This window comes from Nannospalax galili, unplaced genomic scaffold (assembly GCF_000622305.1).
Source record: "Nannospalax galili isolate Female #2095 unplaced genomic scaffold, S.galili_v1.0 scaffold7, whole genome shotgun sequence".
In the NCBI taxonomy this organism is placed as follows: domain Eukaryota; kingdom Metazoa; phylum Chordata; class Mammalia; order Rodentia; family Spalacidae; genus Nannospalax; species Nannospalax galili.
In genome coordinates this window covers 10,580,230-10,600,128 of record NW_008359081.1, presented here as the reverse complement: position 1 = coordinate 10,600,128, position 19,899 = coordinate 10,580,230, and the positions used below count along the sequence as shown (strand labels likewise).

General features: G+C 32.9%; 1 protein-coding gene across 1 annotated transcript in view; it reads left to right on the top strand.

Annotated features, from left to right (window-relative positions):
- Dmd (dystrophin) overlaps positions 1-19,899 on the top strand; it is a 2,373,110-nt gene that overhangs the window by 997,192 nt on the left and 1,356,019 nt on the right. The window contains exons 30-32 of the mRNA XM_017795501.2: positions 10,448-10,609; positions 17,704-17,814; positions 18,492-18,665. Of these exons, the coding sequence (XP_017650990.1) occupies positions 10,448-10,609; positions 17,704-17,814; positions 18,492-18,665 (447 nt within the window). The remainder of the gene's footprint in view (positions 1-10,447; positions 10,610-17,703; positions 17,815-18,491; positions 18,666-19,899) is intronic.

Genomic DNA, 19,899 nt, shown 5'->3' with positions numbered 1-19,899 from the left:
AGAGTGTTTAACTTTATTGATATTAAAATAGCCTATGAATTTTATTCATGACTATCAAATTTAGAACTAATCTTTAATTCATGGAATATAAAACAATGTTCATGTTAAATATCCCTGTTTCATACACCTTAAGAAGCCATGGCTTTTTTTTTTCTTTAACCTGGGTATCATGAGTTTATTGGGCTTAATTACAGAGCATGAATATGGGTTTGCCTATAGGAAATGGCAACCTACCCCAGTTTGCCACACTGCAAAGTCTTCATTCAATATGGTTGATGACATTGCCATAGCTGATTAAATGGAGCCTGTGATGATTTGAATGAGAATGTCCTCCTTAGGCTCCAAGTATTTAAACATTCTGTCCCCACTTGGTGGTGCTGTTTTGGGATGTCTTAGAAAGTGTGGCCTTGCTGGAGGAAACACGCCTTCTGGCGTTGAACTCAAAAAGCCATGGCTTTTTAAAACCATTCTCTCTTCCAACTATTTTGTAGGTTTTTCAAGTGGAAGGATAAAATATGTTACTTAAAACTAAGGGAAAATACACAAATATAATTTTTTGGCCATTCATTCCTTGAGAATTCCATACATATTTACTTTGCATTTTGGTCGTATTAATTCCCCAACACCCCTCCAACTTCTTCAGACACATCTGCCATTTCATTCCACTGTCAAATTCATGTCTGGTTTACAGAGCTCACTGAGTCCAGTTAGTGATGTCTTTATGTGCCATGGGTGTAGGGACATAGAACATACACAACGTAACAGAGGCTGCTTTGCTGAAGAAAACTAATTCTATATACCCCAGGAGCCTTCAACTGCCAGATCCCCTCAGCTAGGAGTGGAGCTTCATGAGTCCCTAGCCTGTCTATGCTGGATTTTTTTCCTGGGTTGATCTTGTATAGGTCTAGTACAGACAGTCATGACATCAGTGAATTCAGGAGAGCAATGGCTCTGTTGAAAGACATTATTTTGCAGCGGTCCTCCTTAACTTCTGGCTCTTACAATCTTTTCACACTATTCTACAGTTTCTTGAGCCATGTGGAAAGAAATATGATATATAGGTATTTCATTTAGGCCTGAGCACTATTTCTTAAAGAGTAAAATGGGTGACAAAATATGGAGTAACACTTTTAGAATATTTTCTGCTGTTTCAGAGAAATGCACATACGGAATGAGCACTAAAAATATTTTTTTCAAGTTCAACAAGCTGTTTCTAAGTCATAAAGTATATATACACATTAGCATATTCCCATTAAAATATCAAACATTTCAGGGAACTGCTTCACTTCTTTTTTCTAAGTTTCATATTATTTTTCATTTGTACTGAGAACTATCAAATTAATAGCAATGTACACGACGTTATTTTTGTTGTAAGGCCAATTAATTTCATTTTCTTATGCATCCATATTTCTTTTTTGACATGTGTGTATGAGAATTAAGTCTCTAATGGGTATGAGTGTGGGAATGCATCTTCCACAATTCACATGTGTATTTCAGAGATCAGTTTTGCACATTCTTTGAGGTTGGGTCTTTTCTTGTTCACTGCGGTGCAAGTCAGGCTACAGGCACAAAAACTTAGACGACAATTCTGCGCTTGTCTCCCATCTTCCATTAGGGGTGCACTGGGATTACACTATTGGGGATCCCAATTTAGGTCTTTAGGCTTGTACTGCAATCTGTTTCATCAGGGAACCATCTTCCCAACCTAGTATATGTTCCTTAGTAACACATTTTTTCTTTGGAAATTTCATTGCTTGCAAGACTCAGTTCAAGATAATCATCCAATTTACATGGATGGAAGAGTAAATAAGCATTCCCTTTCAATAATTTCATTTTGTAGCTTAGGAAATTTGTGTTTCACCTAGCACATATATTTGGAAAAGTTCTCATGGATTTTGATGATTATTCAGTTTTCTTTCACCACTGGTTGACACCTTCACTTTCGGGAGTTTAAGGCAGTCTATTTTACAAATATGTCCATTGGCTCAGATTCATTTCCACTTTGGAAATTAATGTTTTTATGCCCAGCTTATCGCAGCTTGATGATCTCTAATTTGTACAGATATGGCCATTTTACATTTCAGAATCATGAATGGGAAAAAGTGATTATCCTTCACAGCCTACTGGCACAAAAGGCAATACTGACTAGAAAACTACAGCAAACAGTTTATGGGACTGAAAGGATATCATAATGGCCTTCCCTGTGCTCTCAATGCCCTTACAAAACATGATCTAGGCACGACATTCTGTTCTGGGAAAACAATGAGCAGTTAAACATGGCTATAGACGTTCTTTCACAACCTAACTTTTAGCTATACTGACTTAAAGTGTATGAATCCTATAACCAAGGGCTTGCAACAAACATAAAACCTTTTTACTCCATTCCTATACAGAACAATTTTGGCATCGTGAGCTTCATCCATACTAAGAAAATGCAAAGTGTAAGAGAATGAGGAAGGATAAGATTTGGATCCAGCTTATGTCTGTTTCAACCACTTTAAACATGTATATTCTGTAATGATGGGTATGGTCTCTAACTAGGAACTGAATATAATGCATCACTTTGACAGCATTTGTCAGGATTCCCATAGTCATAACAGCACACATGCATCTTCGTTTTGTAATTTCAACCTATTATTCAAGCACTATATAGGATATTTGAAAAACAGAAGGAAAAAAAGCTGTTTCTTACATCGTGCTCCTAATGTTCAAGGTACATATCCCATTCAAATGAAATATATCAGCGCCAAAGACCCTGGCAAGAGTTATTTTCTATAAAGTAGTAGAATTCAGTATCTCACACACTTGGTGAGCAAAATATTTGAAAGTTATGCAATAACCATAATACAAAACAGTGTAAATATTTATTGATCTAGACTTAAGAACTTCTTCAGTGTGATATGGATAGGTAGTACATCATGAAATAGTATCTACATTTCATCTTACCTTTAATTTCTACAGAACTATAGAAATTATTGGAATACTTTTGATGAAAAAATTATAATTCATATATTTAGGAATTTAAAAAAGGGCTCAGTCATTAGAGAAATTTCTTCAGCTATTCATATACAAGTTGAGGAAAAATCCAGTCTTAATACTGGCTGACAGTATTTCAAGACAAATTGAAGAGTAACCTCAATATATCATGGGCCCACATCACATTAAATAAGTCCAGCAGAACCTTCCACGAGTATTACAAAACCATGCTATCTTGTCCTCAGGGCTTAATTTGAAACTGTCTGAGAAATATTGCACTAGTGGCCAATGCTTGTAGTCACTGTAAAAAATACTACTTTATAAAAATACTTTATAAAATGAGAAATATGTTTAAATATGTTACGAATAGGCCAGGAGGCTAGAAACCCTAGGTTGAGTATGATCCGGAGACTCTGGTTCCTCAATGGAGGGAATAACTGGTTCCTAACAGAACTTCCAAGGTGACATGTTAGTCACATTCTGTGCTTACTGTATATGACTGACCTTGCACATAGGGACTATCAAGTAGGAAAGTTTATATATCTAACAATAACTGTGTGACTCACAACCAGCAAAGTTTCTGTAATAGATCTTGGTAGGCTTTCTCTCATTTGAGTAATTACTTACCTACCTCAGCTTATAGTCACCAGCTCTGTTTTCATTTTTCCCTGAATTGTAACTCCATACCTCCCTCTACCTATATATACATCATAAAAAGGTCAATGCATTTGTGACTTCCTGGAATTAAAACAAAGCAGTTGCCAAAATAATCATCTAAGTTTATCAGTGGATACATTCTTAGATTTTTTTCTGAAATCCACTTATTACTGTTTGCAGTAACTTTATATTATCCCCAGATTATATTTGTTGCTTATATGTAGACTCAATATATTACCTGCACATGTGGTCATGATCCTTACTCAAATCATCCCTCAACTGATTTTGTCTTACTATGTTGTATGAGGAAATTGGTTCTACGATATTTTAATTATGTGAAATATCAACTCATTACAATTTTCCTACTTTAGACTTTTATATTAAAACTTCATGTGAAGTCAGAAAGTACCTTCCCATAGAGCCAGAGTAACTGAACTGATTGAAGGAGCTTCTGGAGTTACTTTGAGAAGCCTTAGATAAGATGAACTCCTTAGAGTTTACTGAATTATGATTCCAACACTTTCTGTTTACTGAAACAGAAATAAGACATAGGTTTACTCCTGTCAAGGCAGAAGACTAATTTCATCTTTCTGCCCAGAGAGATGAATGGATGCAACAAAAAAACCCAGACATGGCTTAGATATATTACTATACAGCTCATTGACCATTCTATCAATGCTTTATTTAAGAATGATGGCGATCTAATGTCAAACTTTGCTGATAAAGTGATTCCTAAGCATTGCTTTCAAGTATGCTTTCCTCAGAGGTCACAAAACAACTTCAGCGACCTGCTCAGACCTGAAACAGGGAAAGCTGTAGCTATCCATGACGCCAATGGCTTTAGCACTTCCATTGCTTTCCTATAGACGACACTACAGTAAGTTACACACACACACACACACACAACACACACACACACACACACACACACACACACACACACACACACACATGCTTTCTAGATTTCCCTGCAGCAAATTGTAACCCCATGATGTTAAGAAAAAAAATATGTAAAGTCCTTTTGAATAAACCTCATTGTGATATTTGAAAACTATAAGAATCCAGGTGTTTATAGCTCTGACTATTATAGTCCATATCTCAAACATAATATTAACAAATATAATGCAAACCCATTGTATGATTAAATTTCTGCAATCAATGTGTTTAAAGTAGATCAATGTAGCAGTTTTTATTTAGTCTTTCCTGTCTAAGTAAGATGGTACAGGTTTTCCTTTTTTCACAAAGGAACAAGACATACTGATTCAAGTACAAAAACAAGTAGAGAAAATCAAGTGAATTGTTTTATGATCGTTAATGCTGTGAACATTGGTAGGGTGTTATTCCTGTTGTAAATCATCTTATAATTTTCCCTTAGTTATCATTTAGTTCACACTGAGAAATTCAGACTTGATTCTTCTTGAAAAATATTTTCTTAAACCCTTTTAAAGAGGTCTACACATTCAGAACTTCTCTTTCTAACTTTAGAGTTCTATTACTCTGTGCACATATTTTAGTGGTGCAAAATGACATGTTCTTCTCTAATCAACCCTAAAAAGGGTAAAATATGCTCTAAGGTCCATGGTGGATCAGAAATTTCTCTTCATCTTATCTGAAGATTTCCTTCTAGGAGTTATAAACAACTAAAAATATCAAGAAGTGCTTTTATTTTTGAGACAGTACTCCAAGGAACCCTTGAATAATTCCTGAAGTTTTCATCATTCATCACTTGAAAGAACTTAAAATTATTCTGAAAAAATTTAACTTTGTTGCTCATTGTAGTTATCAAATGCTAGATAAAATATTCTATATTATATAAGCAATAGTAAGTATATATTGTTTCCATCTGTATGGAATTTGATGCGTATCGTATAGACCAAATATCAAAGTACCAATTTATCTTCTTTAGTCTTTTAAATAATGATGACGATAAAATTCTCAGCATTTCTTTTTTTCTTCTTCTTCAGTATCTTCTTTTTACTGTTGAATTTTTGTGATTTTCCTGCAGTAGTCTTTGATGGTCCCTTCCCCTCTCTGCACATCCCCCACCCCCACCAAATTTAATGTACTGTCGTGTGTGTGTGTGTGTGTGTGTGTGTGTGTGTGTGTATGTGACCCATAGAGTTCTATTGGTGTCCCCAAATGTCCCTCAGTGTGGTCCTTAAACTCAACCCATCAATTGTCCCATAGGTCTTCATTTATTTCTTCATGTTTCCCATAAACTATTTTCTATGAGTAACTTTCCAGACCACATTCTATATGCTACTCATATCTCTCATTTCCTTGACTCTGTTTCTAACAGGTCTTAAATTCATGGATTGTCAGTACCTGGCTGCCAAATTTGGGCACAAACATGAAAAGATATTACCGTGATCTATTTTTGTTACTTAATCTTTTCCACTGGCATCCTGAATCAGTACCACTCTATTGCTTTCTGGCCTAAGTGGTAAAAAAGGAAATTCCTGTCTTGTTCAGATTAAAATTCTAATATCATATTCTATTTAGCGATTACACTTTTTCTTTTAAGCTCAATTTTAAATATGGCCATTGTGAGCATTCCTGAAAAAGAACACCGTTCAACTTCCAGCCAGCTTCTCTATACTGCTTTTCCTTACTTACCGCTCTGAGTAATGTCACATCACTCTTCATTATTCTAAGAAGAAGCCATGAAATAAAATGGATAAATTTTTCCACTTGACACCTTTATGTCCTGTATGTATCTTTTGTATAGAGACATAACGCTTAGCTTTCACTGAGCTATAAATGTGAACTTTATAAGGTCGCTCTCTCTCTTGCTTGCTCGCTCTCTCTTGCTCTAATTCTTTGTATTGCTGTGCTGGGGATGGAACCCAGGGCCTCACACATGCTAAACAATTACAATACCATTTAGCTACAAGTGCATGTGCGTGTGCGTGTGTGTGTGTATACGTACATGTGTATCTATGTGTGTGTTCAAGATGAATATAACGAGTATAGTGCAGCAAGAGTTTCAGTCAGTGTTGAATAGATAATATAAGAGTTTTTAAAATTAGCTTATGCAGTGTAAACTTGACTTTTGCTTGTTTTGGTTTGTGTGAATAGATAGATAGATGATAGATAGATAGATAGATAGATAGATAGATAAATAGATAGATAGATAGATAGACAGAGATATAGAAATAAAGAGATAGAGAAATAGATATAGATATAATGAGACTCCATATTAGTTAATATTTAAGATTATGATACACCTAATAAGTATTTGCTCTTTTCTAGAAATCTTTACTATTTAAGAAAGGGTGATTAATAATTTTCTCAGGATATAATATTCTTGTTATGCAATGTTCACATTACTATTTCATTTTCAATCATGAGCTTACCCATCCCCTCCTAAATGAAGTAAATATTGTATTTTTTATATTGATTTTATTAAATACTATATAGGATATTCAGTTTCTTAAGAAAGTAATTTTTGTTAAAGATTAACGTATTTTCCTAATTTTCTCTACTTTTAAATTTAAATCCACATTTCAGGTATATTTTCATACCAATTCTCAGCTTTTGATTTTACAGAATGAATAATATTCTTCCAGAGTTTCTTGAGCTCGCTTCACTACTAAGTGTTTTTAATATTATCGCACAAAAGGGTAAATTGCTCATCTACTCCATATAATCAACTTGATTATATGAGCAATAATCAATTCATTATGGAGATGACTTCCCTTTCCAGAATAAAAATCATTATGTTTTTTATCTGAAAAAAAATATATTGGGAAGCACATTGAAAATAACTTCATAAAATTTGTCTTATTTTCCAGGTTCTTTCATTTACAAAAAGCAGAGTAAACTATCTTAATTATGTCTTTTCTTGGTAACCGTTGCTAAGATTTCCTTTTCACTCTCAAATTTTCAGGCTTGCTAGTCTGAGCATCTTTCTAACTTGTCTCATATTTGCTATTTATCTCTAGCTGTATTATTCTGGTTATTTCTTAGTGAATTAGCTGAAGACATGGAACAGCATTTTAAAACAGCAATCGAGCAGTGTTTTCAAATCACGCCAAATACCAGATTATGGCTCAGGAATCCTTTCTAATTCCATTCAGTATGCTAGCAGTTTGAGTGTTGCAAAGAGTCCAACAAAATCCACAGGTTTTGCATTCCATTGGTTTCTGGCTAAGGTTGTTTGGAGACACAAAGCAGCTTATGCCTTGACTACTTCAAATAATTCTGCAAGCTTGAGTTGACATCAAGTCTTTCACTGCCTGATAATAATCAAACGATCCATGCAAATCATTCTTTTATTGATTGCTAGGTCAGGCTAAGAATAAACCCAGGCTAAGATCAACTTTGTCATCATCTGCTAGGCCATATTGTTTCCTGCCATTTATTTAATCTCATGAATGGAAAAAAGTTAGATTTATAAGCATAAATTTGAAACCAGAAATGTGTTTTAACATATACTATGTTATATTCTTTTCAACTCTATTAAATTTCTAAAGATGCATCCTGAAGTGTATGTTATTTTTGGCTTCAGTCACAGAAAGAACCACATTTAAACAATGTCAGAGCAGGCAGTTACTGTGTACTGTGATTGGAAGGCTTCCTCATCCACATGTCACAATGCTGACGTTTTCTCATTAGAGATCCATTTCTCTGGAGGAGTTCTGTATGGGCTAGAGTCTCTCCTAAAGTATGGAAGACTCAGATTAAAACCGTGAACACTCTTATCTGAATGATTAGATGACATAAATTCTGGTGCACTTTTCAACTATAATAAGGGAAACTATGTCTGAGTTAGAATACAGGGAAAATTCTTAGTAATCTATTCTAGATAGAATATTTGAGTAGAAATACATTAAACGCTGCTTCAAATAGTGTTCCAAATTATTCTTAATTTTTTTATGTTTATTTATTTTTATTTTATGTGTATGCGTGTATTGCCTGCATGTAGGTAAGTGCAAATGTGTTGTGCAATGCCTGCGGAAGACAGAAGATGTGGTCGGATCCCCTGGAACTAGAGTTACAGACAGTTGTTAGCTGCCATGTGGTTGCTGGCATTCAAACCCGGGTTCTCTGCAAGAGGACCACTGAGCCATCTTTCCAACCCCTATTCTTATATTTTTAATACAAAAGATTTAGGAATAGTTGTTCTTCAAAAGCTGTTTCTCTAGTGCTTGCACTTTATTTTCAATTTCTATTGTAAATTTCATTTTTTTTCTTTAACTGCTTGAACATTTGTTTTCATTGAATAAAAACCACTTTATATACCATTTATCACATCATCAACCAAGGTTTGGAGTTTTATACTGGGAATTGATATTCACCACCAAATACAGTAGAGAGAATCCCTGACCTCATTAGACCTACGAATACAAAGTAAATGCACACATAATTAATGGAAAATTGCAACATAATTTGCTAAAACAAATGTAAGTACAAGATACTACATATAAACGATAAGGAAATGAGGTAATTAACATGATAAATAAATTCATTTAAATTTTTTACCCCAGTTGAAATTTTATCAGAAAGGAGTGGTAAGGTCAGAGAGTGTAATAGGGGTTAAAAATTGGTTTTAGGACATAATACACTTGAATAAAAGTGTAGTTATGAAGCCTCTAAGTTTCTGTAATGAATTACAAATAATATCAAAGCAATAACAATAACAATGCCTACAAATATTTCAAATAGATTATTGCTGTGATATACTTCAGACCCTAAAGAGTACCAAAAGTGGAAAAAGATGCTCATATATTACATTTCCCTTTTTTCAGATGTCTGTAAATTCATTTTTACTTGAGCTATAGTATATTCTAGGTTGAATTTGGTGAAGTATAATGAAATATCTAAAACTTTCATTTATATCTATTTATGCTTGTTTATTAATATATGTATATTGTTCATTTATCTTATATTCTAAGTGTAATATCAAATCCAAGGTCATTTTGAAATCCAAATCTGATTTTGGAGGAGAGTTATAAAGTATGATATGATCAGGCCTATGCCCTTATGAGATGGAGGATTTAAGGAATTCTCAATAAGTTTTGTGCCCCATTCATTGCCTTTGCAAATGTTCTTTTCAAGGTGAACAGATCCATAAAGTTAGAACTTGCAATCTCTTCAGCACACTATTTATGCTTGAAAAGTGTTACATTATCCTAATCGTACTTACACTAACAATAAAGATTAATTACTACTGTATTAGGGTTACTTATTATTTGTTCTACTTCAGCAATACCACAAATCTAATTTTACAATTTCCATAATCCAAACTGTAAACGAAAGTAGGAAGGGGAAATAACCATAAAAAAGCTGGGTAAAATTGTATTCAAAATAAATCCTTAACCAGATGGTTATCTAAAATTCTCCTTTAGAAAGGAGCCGGTTCTGAACAGCTTGTATATGTGTCTCACTGGTGGAAGTGGATTATCTGTCCTGAATTGGATTGTGATGACGACGACCCTATTCTAAGTAAACCAAATCTCTTGAACTATATAATGAGATCAGGAGGAACATTCAGCCCGAGAATGACACATTGCAACAACTCAGATGAGTTTGCTACTGTTTTTTCCAGCCTCTTCCTTTGATGCCATGATACCATGGCTTTTTTTCTGCAGACACTCCTGACCCTGCAGTTCTGTGTGCTAATTCGTTTTCTTTTTTAATTTTTATTTTTATAAGCAGAGCTGAATGAGTGGCCAAAAGCTACGCAATCTGTCTTACAAAAAGGTGATTGTGGACGAATCTAGAATCTTCACTCACTATGCATCAGGAATTACAGAAAATCTGCTAAGAATAAACAGTTAAATAATTCACTTTTATTTCTTTTTGTTTTCAGGCTGTGAGGAAGCAAAAGTTGCTTGAACAGAGTATCCAGTCTGCCCAGGAGATTGAAAAATCCTTACATTTAATTCAAGAGTCCCTTGAATTCATTGACAAGCAGTTGACAGCTTATATTGCAGACAAGGTGGATGCAGCTCAAATGCCTCAGGAAGCCCAGGCAAGTATAAGTGCCCGGGAATGAGCTTTTATTTTTATTTGTAATTTATTTTTACCCAACAGAATGCTGTTGATTTTCTTCCTTAAAGCATTTTAAATAAATTGCATCAAGGGTTATTTTCATTAACCCATTTGACTATTTGGAAGAGATCAAAGAAGTCTATATTAGATTGCTAAGATGTATGTTCCACAGTATATAATGTAACACATTGAAACACAGACCTTGAAAATCAGGACCAATGAGATCTGGTGTTCAGGAAGGTTTTCTAAATATACTCATGCTTGAGGGAAAACAGCAATCTAAATGGTAACCAATTTTATTTGTTATAACGGAATTAGAAGTCTGTAATCTGTTTCTGATTTTATATTAATGTGCTGCAGGTAGTTAATAATACAGTCAGAAATTCTCATCTTATTTCTACTGATCATTCTATATACATTCACATACACAGAGTCACATATCTCCATGATTTCAATCCAAATTATGAAATGTTTCTAATTATATATTCTAGAATGAGGTTTAAAATAGAAATGAAATCAAATGTAAATTGACTTTAAGTAATCTATTCAACATTCCAATATATTTTCACCTTGGAAAGAAGTTTTAATACCAGTTTCTGTTTTTGAGTAACATGTAAATGTGCATAAAGGTCACATGCGTATTCCTTATTTAAATGTTAAATATAAACTGTATGATAGGAAGGTGTCATTACTGTTTTTCAAATTGTATGTGCATACTATACACCTAATAACCAAGTAGAACTTAGATATCCATGAAATGATGTAAGGGGCATTAGAAAGTAATCGGTAATTCCCTAAGTCTTCTTTCAGCTGATTGGTGCTGGAGATTCTGGAAGACTTTCAATTTAAAAGGAAGTTAGGGGTGTAAGATACTGGATTTGTATATCACTTCTACAAATGCAATTGCAATGCATTGAATCATACTTGAGATTTTGCTTAGATCGATCGATCTATCATCTATCTATCTATCTATCTATCTATCTATCTATCTATCTATCTATCTATCTATATCTATCTATCTATCCTCTATCTTAGCATATTATAATTATCTATGTTTAACAAATAAAGTCCCTGAGAATTGGAGGCATAGGATAGATATTTTCCATAGGCTTAACTAGTCCAGAGGAACAGAATCCAAATGGAATGTATACCATTGTGTTAAATGAACAATCAAGTTAATCTGGACAAGAATTATGGCGATAATGTCAGGATTGGGCAGCAAGAATAAATACTGGAGTGGAAATGGGATATAGTAGCAAACATATTTGAATATTTAATCACTCCTTAATATATTTTTAAAACTTATGCAAATCTAACCAAAAATTAAACATTCCTACAACTATCCAGATTTGACTCACATGAAATTTTTAATAATCAGGCATTATTTATCGTCTGCTTGATGATGATGTGAAATTGATAGTGAACTGAGAAATACATGATTATAAATTAAATGCAAAGTAGTAGTTCTCTCTTTTTTAAAAAAAAATTAGTGACATGTCCTTGGAGGTATGTTTGATTAAAGGATGCTCAAAAGTCTTGAATAGAAGTAAGGAAATAATTTTAATGGTATAATTACTAAACATAAAAATTAGAGACAAATTTTACTTTAAAATATATAACGGAGTTTTGAAATTTATAAGATGAAAGCATAAATAGCATATTCGAGACAGACTAAATGTACTATTGCTTTAGGAGAAAAACGCAGGCTTTTAGGGAAAAAAATCTTGCTTGCTTAAAAAAAAGAATGTTGTATGGGATCCTGGGTATGTTCCTTTATTTAGATACAAATGCAGTAAGTATTTTATCAACACGTATATCATACAATAGTTATGTCTTGTACTCTTGGGTTGAAAATCTATACTAAAATTTCTGTTAATTATAGTAGTTGAATACTACTTTGAAATAACATCATGGTTAAATTAATACACTCCAAATTAACTTTAAAGATGTTAGAATACAAACAAACTGTTCATTTTTGTGCATCTTTGGGTGCACTTAAGTTTTGAAGATATTTCGTTGCAATGAATGGTAATATATAACATTGGCAATTTCAAGTCACCTGAAAACTATAGAACATTCCTTTGTTCCAATAGGTTAATTCAGATGATAGTAAATGAATTGTTTTCTGGAGCAGAGTTACCAAGGACTAGATTTAGTTAAAGGATTGCATTTCCCAAGTGACTATTTGAAGCTCTTGTGGAAGACAGAATTAAAGAGCACAGGCATCTATGAAATAAGAATGTAAGCACCGTGTGTCAGATCCACTTAGAATGTCAGAAAAAAAATCACATTTTCTGAAGTTTGGTGTGTAATGGAAGTGAATGTTAATGCCTTATATTACCCAAAAACCCCTTAAGTATGCTTCTTTAAATGTAGGTAATAGTTTATTATGAATGAAAGATTAGTAGTCTTTGCTTTTCTCTGTAAGAAACTGTATTATTTTAACTTCTCACCAAGACACAGGAAGAAAAAAATGCATGTCATTGCCATGGTTAGTATTCTTTTAAATATGGGTTTATTTTTCTTTGAGATGCTGATCCTGGAGATTCATGAGTGTCTGCCTCCACCATGTGGTGCACTGTTAGTTTTGCTACTAAATCTGGTTTGCTAACGCAATCTCTCTTTTCTCCATTTGGAAATTTAGATCCTTGATTCTAAAATTATCCTAGCAGAATGGCAATGTATGTCATGTATAGAATTACTGATTATTTGGCATACTGTTATTATATATAAAAGTGTATACAGTTGAAAATTTATCCACATTTACAGTCATAACTCTAAGGTACAAAAGAGCTCCCACTTACTCAGGATATCAATTTATCAGTTCTCTATCATGATCAGAGAACAGTGCCTTCTGAGTATACAGTAGACAGATTTTAAAAATTACCTAGCATTTAATTATATAAGCTTACAAAAACAAAACTTACATATTTACATGAGAAAACTACATAGCGGAAAAAGTAGAGCTTGCCTTTTAAAGTTCTGTTATAAATAGTAACAGTCAACCTAATTACCATTTGAAATAATTTGATTTGTAACATCAACTGCCTGATACCATCCCACTATTGAACAGGCCGGCCTTGATCTCATAGAGAGTTGCCTGTCTCTGCCTCTTAAGTGTTGGGATTAAAGGTGTGTACCTCTACTCCTCCACCCCCCAAATATTTTTATTAAAATATAAAGTTTGGATGATAATACTGAACCAAATAGAATGAAAAAAGCTGACAACCTCACATATATAGAAATATATCTTCTAGATATTGAAACCCCAGACTTAACAATTTTTAAAATACTATGATTCAAGATGTTAAAGCCAGTGAGTACCCCTTGCAAGTAATTTTAAAAATTAAAATCACCAAATTGTATTTACTGCAAAAAGCACAGGGAATGAATTTAATAAGTTTTGCTTTACACTTCCACAACAATGAATGGAATCACAGAATTTTATATTGACAAATAGGATCAGTTAATAAAAAGTAATCCAAACCCAGACCTATCAGACTAGAATATGATGCAGTGAGTCATCAGAAATTTTAGAATCTCTTCCAGTTTTTCCGATGTAAATGATGTATATCTATACACATTTACTTAGTTTTTTACTGGTAATGACCAAGGTTTTTCAGGATTGTCATTTTTGTTTTTCCACAGCTCACTTCTCATCAGTCCTTATAAAGTTTACTACTCGTGGCTGTCTAAAAGTCTCATTTGAAAAGAGTCACAGTAATTTTTCAATTATTGTAGGATTTTCTCCCATTTTGATTGTTACATCACTCCTACGTCAAAATACGCATACATAATTTAGAACTGTATGCTTGAAAGGAACTTGTCTTGAGTATTTTCAATTTTCTATAATTCTGCATTATTAGTGTGCCAATTGACTGGAAATATCTTTAAATCATTTTATAGGGCACTGATAATAGTATTTAAATAGTTGTTTATGTACCTAAAATGCTTTGCGTTATGAAAGTATTTCAAAGCCCTCTTTTCCCAATAATTTAAATTTTGAGTTTCCAAAATAGATAACCAGCATATCAGGGGCACATGTTAACTTACCAACATAATAATATATTGATGATGTGCATTTCATTATGGAAGCATGACTCCGTTTCTGAGATTTTTGCCACTTGCAGGGTGGTTTCAAGAAATAACTGCAATAACCTAACAATTCTGTTTCCTTTATTCCACAGATAATCTGTCCATATCTTTTGTAACTTTCTCACTTAGTATGTCTATGAGCACAAATGGCAGAATAGAAAAAGACTAATTTAGAAAACAAGTACATGATTTTTAAAAGAGAAAAATCCAAGATAATAAATCCTAAATGACTGTAACAGTTCATTTTCCATGCTAGGACTTTTTGGTTTTTCTAGAGCTCATATGAGACCTGATTTTTTAAAAAAGCATTGCATTTTACTGTCATTGAGAATGTAACATAAATTTAGTAAAACTAAATAGAAAGGCAAAGTTCATTTTTAAACCAAAGGAAGCTGTCATTTTAAGCTGATTACATTTGATGCACATCAAACGATTTCATAATTGATGCTTTCACTGTGTTTCTTGAAGATGATAAACCTTAAACTTGTTTTGAATAGATTTGTTCATATACAATTAAAATTATTCCCATAAAAATTAATGCATTAAAATAAAGATGTAAATCTAAATACTGGTCTATCAGAGTAAGCTGATGTTTTCATTATACAATAAAACACACTTCGTAGTGTAGTCACTTTTGATTGCTAACAGACCAATTTAACAGCCTAACTCAATGATGTAAAAACTCTCAAAAGTTAGTACTTTCAGAATTTAGATGAGAATATTTTTAAAATTAGAGCACTATGTAGTAGCTACTGCTGCAGCTGTCATTGAAGCCTGCCATCTACTTCAACCTATGGTTTGCAGTCATGAAAATTGTTATTTTTTCTCTTTTTGTTCTTAATTCTTTGCTTCTTGCTCTGCTGATGAATTCTTGGTATTTCTAAGTCACCATTGCAAGCAGGAATGGCATAGGCATAGTTTCCTAGCATACGTGGCAAGGTTTAAGTATTTACAATTTGGCCAGACATTCTCATATCAGTTCTAAATTTCTGACAGGGGATTCATGTATCTGTCTTGGGATATACATTATCAGTGTTCTAGCTATCCATGAGCTAAAGATAACCAGTATTATTTGGTACAAACTTGGTGAATATTGGTCCATATTTTTGGAGAGTTGCACATTTTCCAGCTTAAATATCCTGAACTTTAACTCCACAAAGCATCATTTAAGTCGGCAGTACTTATACATTACTAATTCTGTACTCTTACAATTTAATGTCTCCTCTTCTGTAACACCTATTAACTTTCTTATATATGTGATACTGCCCTCTAAATACTGACATTAAATTTTGAGATGTTTTTACGATTTTTTTTCTGTTAAACAACCAATGTTAGTAGTTAGATACCTTCCTAAATCCCTAGATTTTATGGGTCATGAAAGATCCTATATATCAGTATTTCTCACATACAAGTTATTCAGAACACAAGGTACAGTGTATAGAAAAACAGTGTGTATTTCGTTTGTTTTTGCCCTTATTTGAGGATAGAATTTCAGTTACTTAGAAAATTCATACTTACATTTTGCCTTTGTAATATTTGGTGTGAGTATGCTAAGGAATGACAGTAAGGTATGTGCATGTGTAAATTTATGACCATACATCCTCCTGCACTTAGCTGCTTTTACTGAGAAAATTTTTATTACTCACCTCATAGCTATAGTTCTTGTAACTGATATGAAGAACTGAAGTTATTTTCTAATTATTTGTACTATAACTGACTCCAACTAATGTAAAATGGTTTATGACAATATATACCATATCAGTTATTTTGCACAATAATTTTAAGGACACTGATCTCTAAGCTCACTTTTATTCATTTCTTATTTATTATAACATGACAAAAATTTGAATTATAATAACTTACCAAGTAGTTCAATTTTGTATTACCTGACAATAGTAAAACAATTTATTATCTTATTAATTGTTGAAAATTTTGATACATGCCTATAACTGTATCAGAAATACTCAAACAAATGCATAATATTGAATAGGATTTGATTTTATAACAGTACATATTGAATACAGAAAGTAGAGATACTTTGTATGCTTATTTGAAATTCAAAAGTCAATAGATGTAGAAACTGACATGTCTCAAGTAATGCCACTTGAGACATTTAACTTCTCTAAGAGTTTGATGCTGAGAAATACACCACATGTTCATATTCTCAAACCCTGTGCATCTAGCTGGTGGCACTCTTTTGGGAGTTGACACAAAACATTTGTTGTGTAACTGGCAGAAGTAGGACACTAGGGACAACCTTGAGGTTTCAGAGTCTCTTATTCTAGTCTAAATTCTTTTGCCTCCTGGCCTGCACCATTTGAACGAGAAATACCACCTCGAGCTTCTGTGGTATGGATGAAGTAACCTCCACTGCATTGACTTCCTCGCCGTCATGTACTATGCCCTCTAAAACTGGGAATTAAAATAAACCTCTACTGCCTCCGTCGTTTTGACCAGACACTTGGGTCATATCACTGAAAGCAGTAATGAATACAAGTTGATTTTCATATGAATAGTTTCCATGAAATGTTACTGAAATATGGCACATAATGAGTGAGAAAAATCACTACTAAGTAATATTAGCTCTAAATTGATTTCTCATTATATTTGTTTCTGTCACAGTCAGAATATAGACAAAGCTTAACACTTTCTCTTTAGTCAGATTTGAGTATAACTTCAAAAATAAAGCATAATCAACTCTACATATGGATTATAGATGTGAACTCTCTATTGAAAAATGATTTCTAAAAGTTGTTTATTGATTCAAATTGATCATTTTTATTATAATATTCTCAGTAGTCAAGAAGATTAAATTTATTTCATGCTCATTTGTGATAGGTTAAAGAAAATCATGTCATTTTTTTTAAGGAAGCTGTGTTGATAGTAATAGTTTGGGAAGATTGCTAAATTCTGTCTTGGAAAGAGAATTGCCTTTTGCAATGACACGCAGAGTTTAATAGCTAATGATCTTTCTGACAGAAAATCCAATCGGATTTGAAAAGTCATGAGATCTGTTTAGAAGAAATGAAGAAACATAATCAAGGGAAGGATGCTGCCCAAAGAGTTCTATCCCAAATTGATCTTGCACAGGTATATTTTACTGCATAAAGTAGGGAATTTCTTTTATTCATATGTTAAATAAAATTCAGTTATGTGTTAGACACTTGTTATCAATAAAATTTAAATGCATGACATTATTTGAAAATGATTCTGTCTACCAATAAAATCTTTAAAAATACTTGTATATGTTTTAAAGATAAGTTAACCTGAAGAAATATTGGCAACTGATTACTGCTGGATAAGGAAGAGCTTTCTAAGTGAGGGACTCTAGATAGGCTGACTAGACCTCAGTGGAGGAATTTGTACTGAGGAACATCTGGGGACACTAACTTGACACAATGGGGATTAACACAAATGAAAAAATGTATGAATTCCAGTGGCTGGGCGGGGGAGCGCCATGTGAAAGTGCCTGTGGGGACGGGAGTATAAAGATGATTAAGATTGATTGAGATGTTCTGTATGAACTATACAAAAATTCAGTTAAAAAATAAGGATAATGACTATTGAGTTCCGATTAATAAAGATTACTAAATTCTCCCAAATGTGTTTTTTTTTTCCGTTAGAAATTTGCAGTCAATTTTGCTTTATTTTGTTTTATTTTTTATACATGTAAAACATTAGGAAAAGGAAATTTACTAACAAAAGTATTACAGATAATTTTATGAAGGGTGAAATTAATTTGGTATCTCTTTACATTGTCTTTACAGAAAAAATTGCAAGATGTCTCCTTGAAATTTCGATTATTCCAGAAGCCAGCCAATTTTGAGCAGCGTCTAGAGGAAAGTAAAATGATTTTAGATGAAGTGAAAATGCACTTGCCTGCACTGGAAACAAAGAGTGTTGAACAGGAAGTAGTACAGTCACAACTAAATCATTGTGTGGTATGTATTTCTAGTGACAAATAGCCAACTACTTTAGAAATTTCTGTATAAGTGCTTGGTCATCTTTTGTAATAAAGCTTGTATTACATAAATGAAACAATTTTACTATATAGTAACAAGATTAAGAAAATGGGAATGCATTGAGAGATAGGAGCCTTTATGTAAATAACAGTCATTTGATGTCATTTTACATGTCTTTTTGAATCAATAACTCTGCTAATGGCCATACAGAGTATAGAAGGAGCCTATTTACTTGTTTTTTTTCTTGTGGCATTTTTATTTATAATTTTTTTAAATTTATTTATTTTCATTTTATGTATATGAGTGTTATGCCTGCATGTGTGTAAGTGCACCGATGTCGTGCAGCATCTGCTGAGGTCAGAAGAGGGTGTTGGATCCGCTGTAATTTGAGTCACGGAGGTTATTCACTTCCATGTGGGTGCTGGAACTCGAACCTGAGTCTTCTGCAAGAACAACCAGTGTTCTTAACCACTGAGCCATCTCTCCAGGCCTTCTTGTGCTATTTTTAAAAGGAAATCAAGAAAGGAAAAATATTAATCTAGAATCAACATCTACAGCAGTAGCTAAAGTAATAAATACTTCATAAATGAATTCTCATTAAGTTAAATATGTATAATAGTCATTTCTGATTCTAAACATTAAAGATTATCCAGAGAAAATAAAGGCAGGCCTCGCAGATTGCATTCCAGGTCTTGAAGCACATCCTAATGTCATTTCATTCAATAGCAGTGCTGAATACACCTGGAAATATTACCAGACCACAAGCAGAATAAAAACGGATAGAGATACAGCTGACCTCGAGTACAACTCTTTATTAGTTTTGGAATATCTAGCAGTGTCACATGTTGCCGTCCTTTAAAATTCATTAATGCTGATAACCCCTTTGATGACACAAAATGCTAATTTAGCACTTTGTGTTTTAAGTATTGTTTCTTAATATACTTGATAATATGAATAAAAAGTACCTCTTTATAATTTTTATTCCTTATGTCTGTAAATGCATAAAACCTGTCTAAATTAAGTACTTTAAAGTAGTGTGTCTTTGTAGTAAATGTGAAATACTTTTATTCAGTGACATTTCTTGATCATTTGAATGCAACTTGGTGGCATAATTATTCTCATCCAACTAAGATAAAATTTGAATATAATGGTTTATGGTGATTTGGTGATAATAGAAGAATAGGCTAAATTTTGAAAAAAAATAAAATAAAAT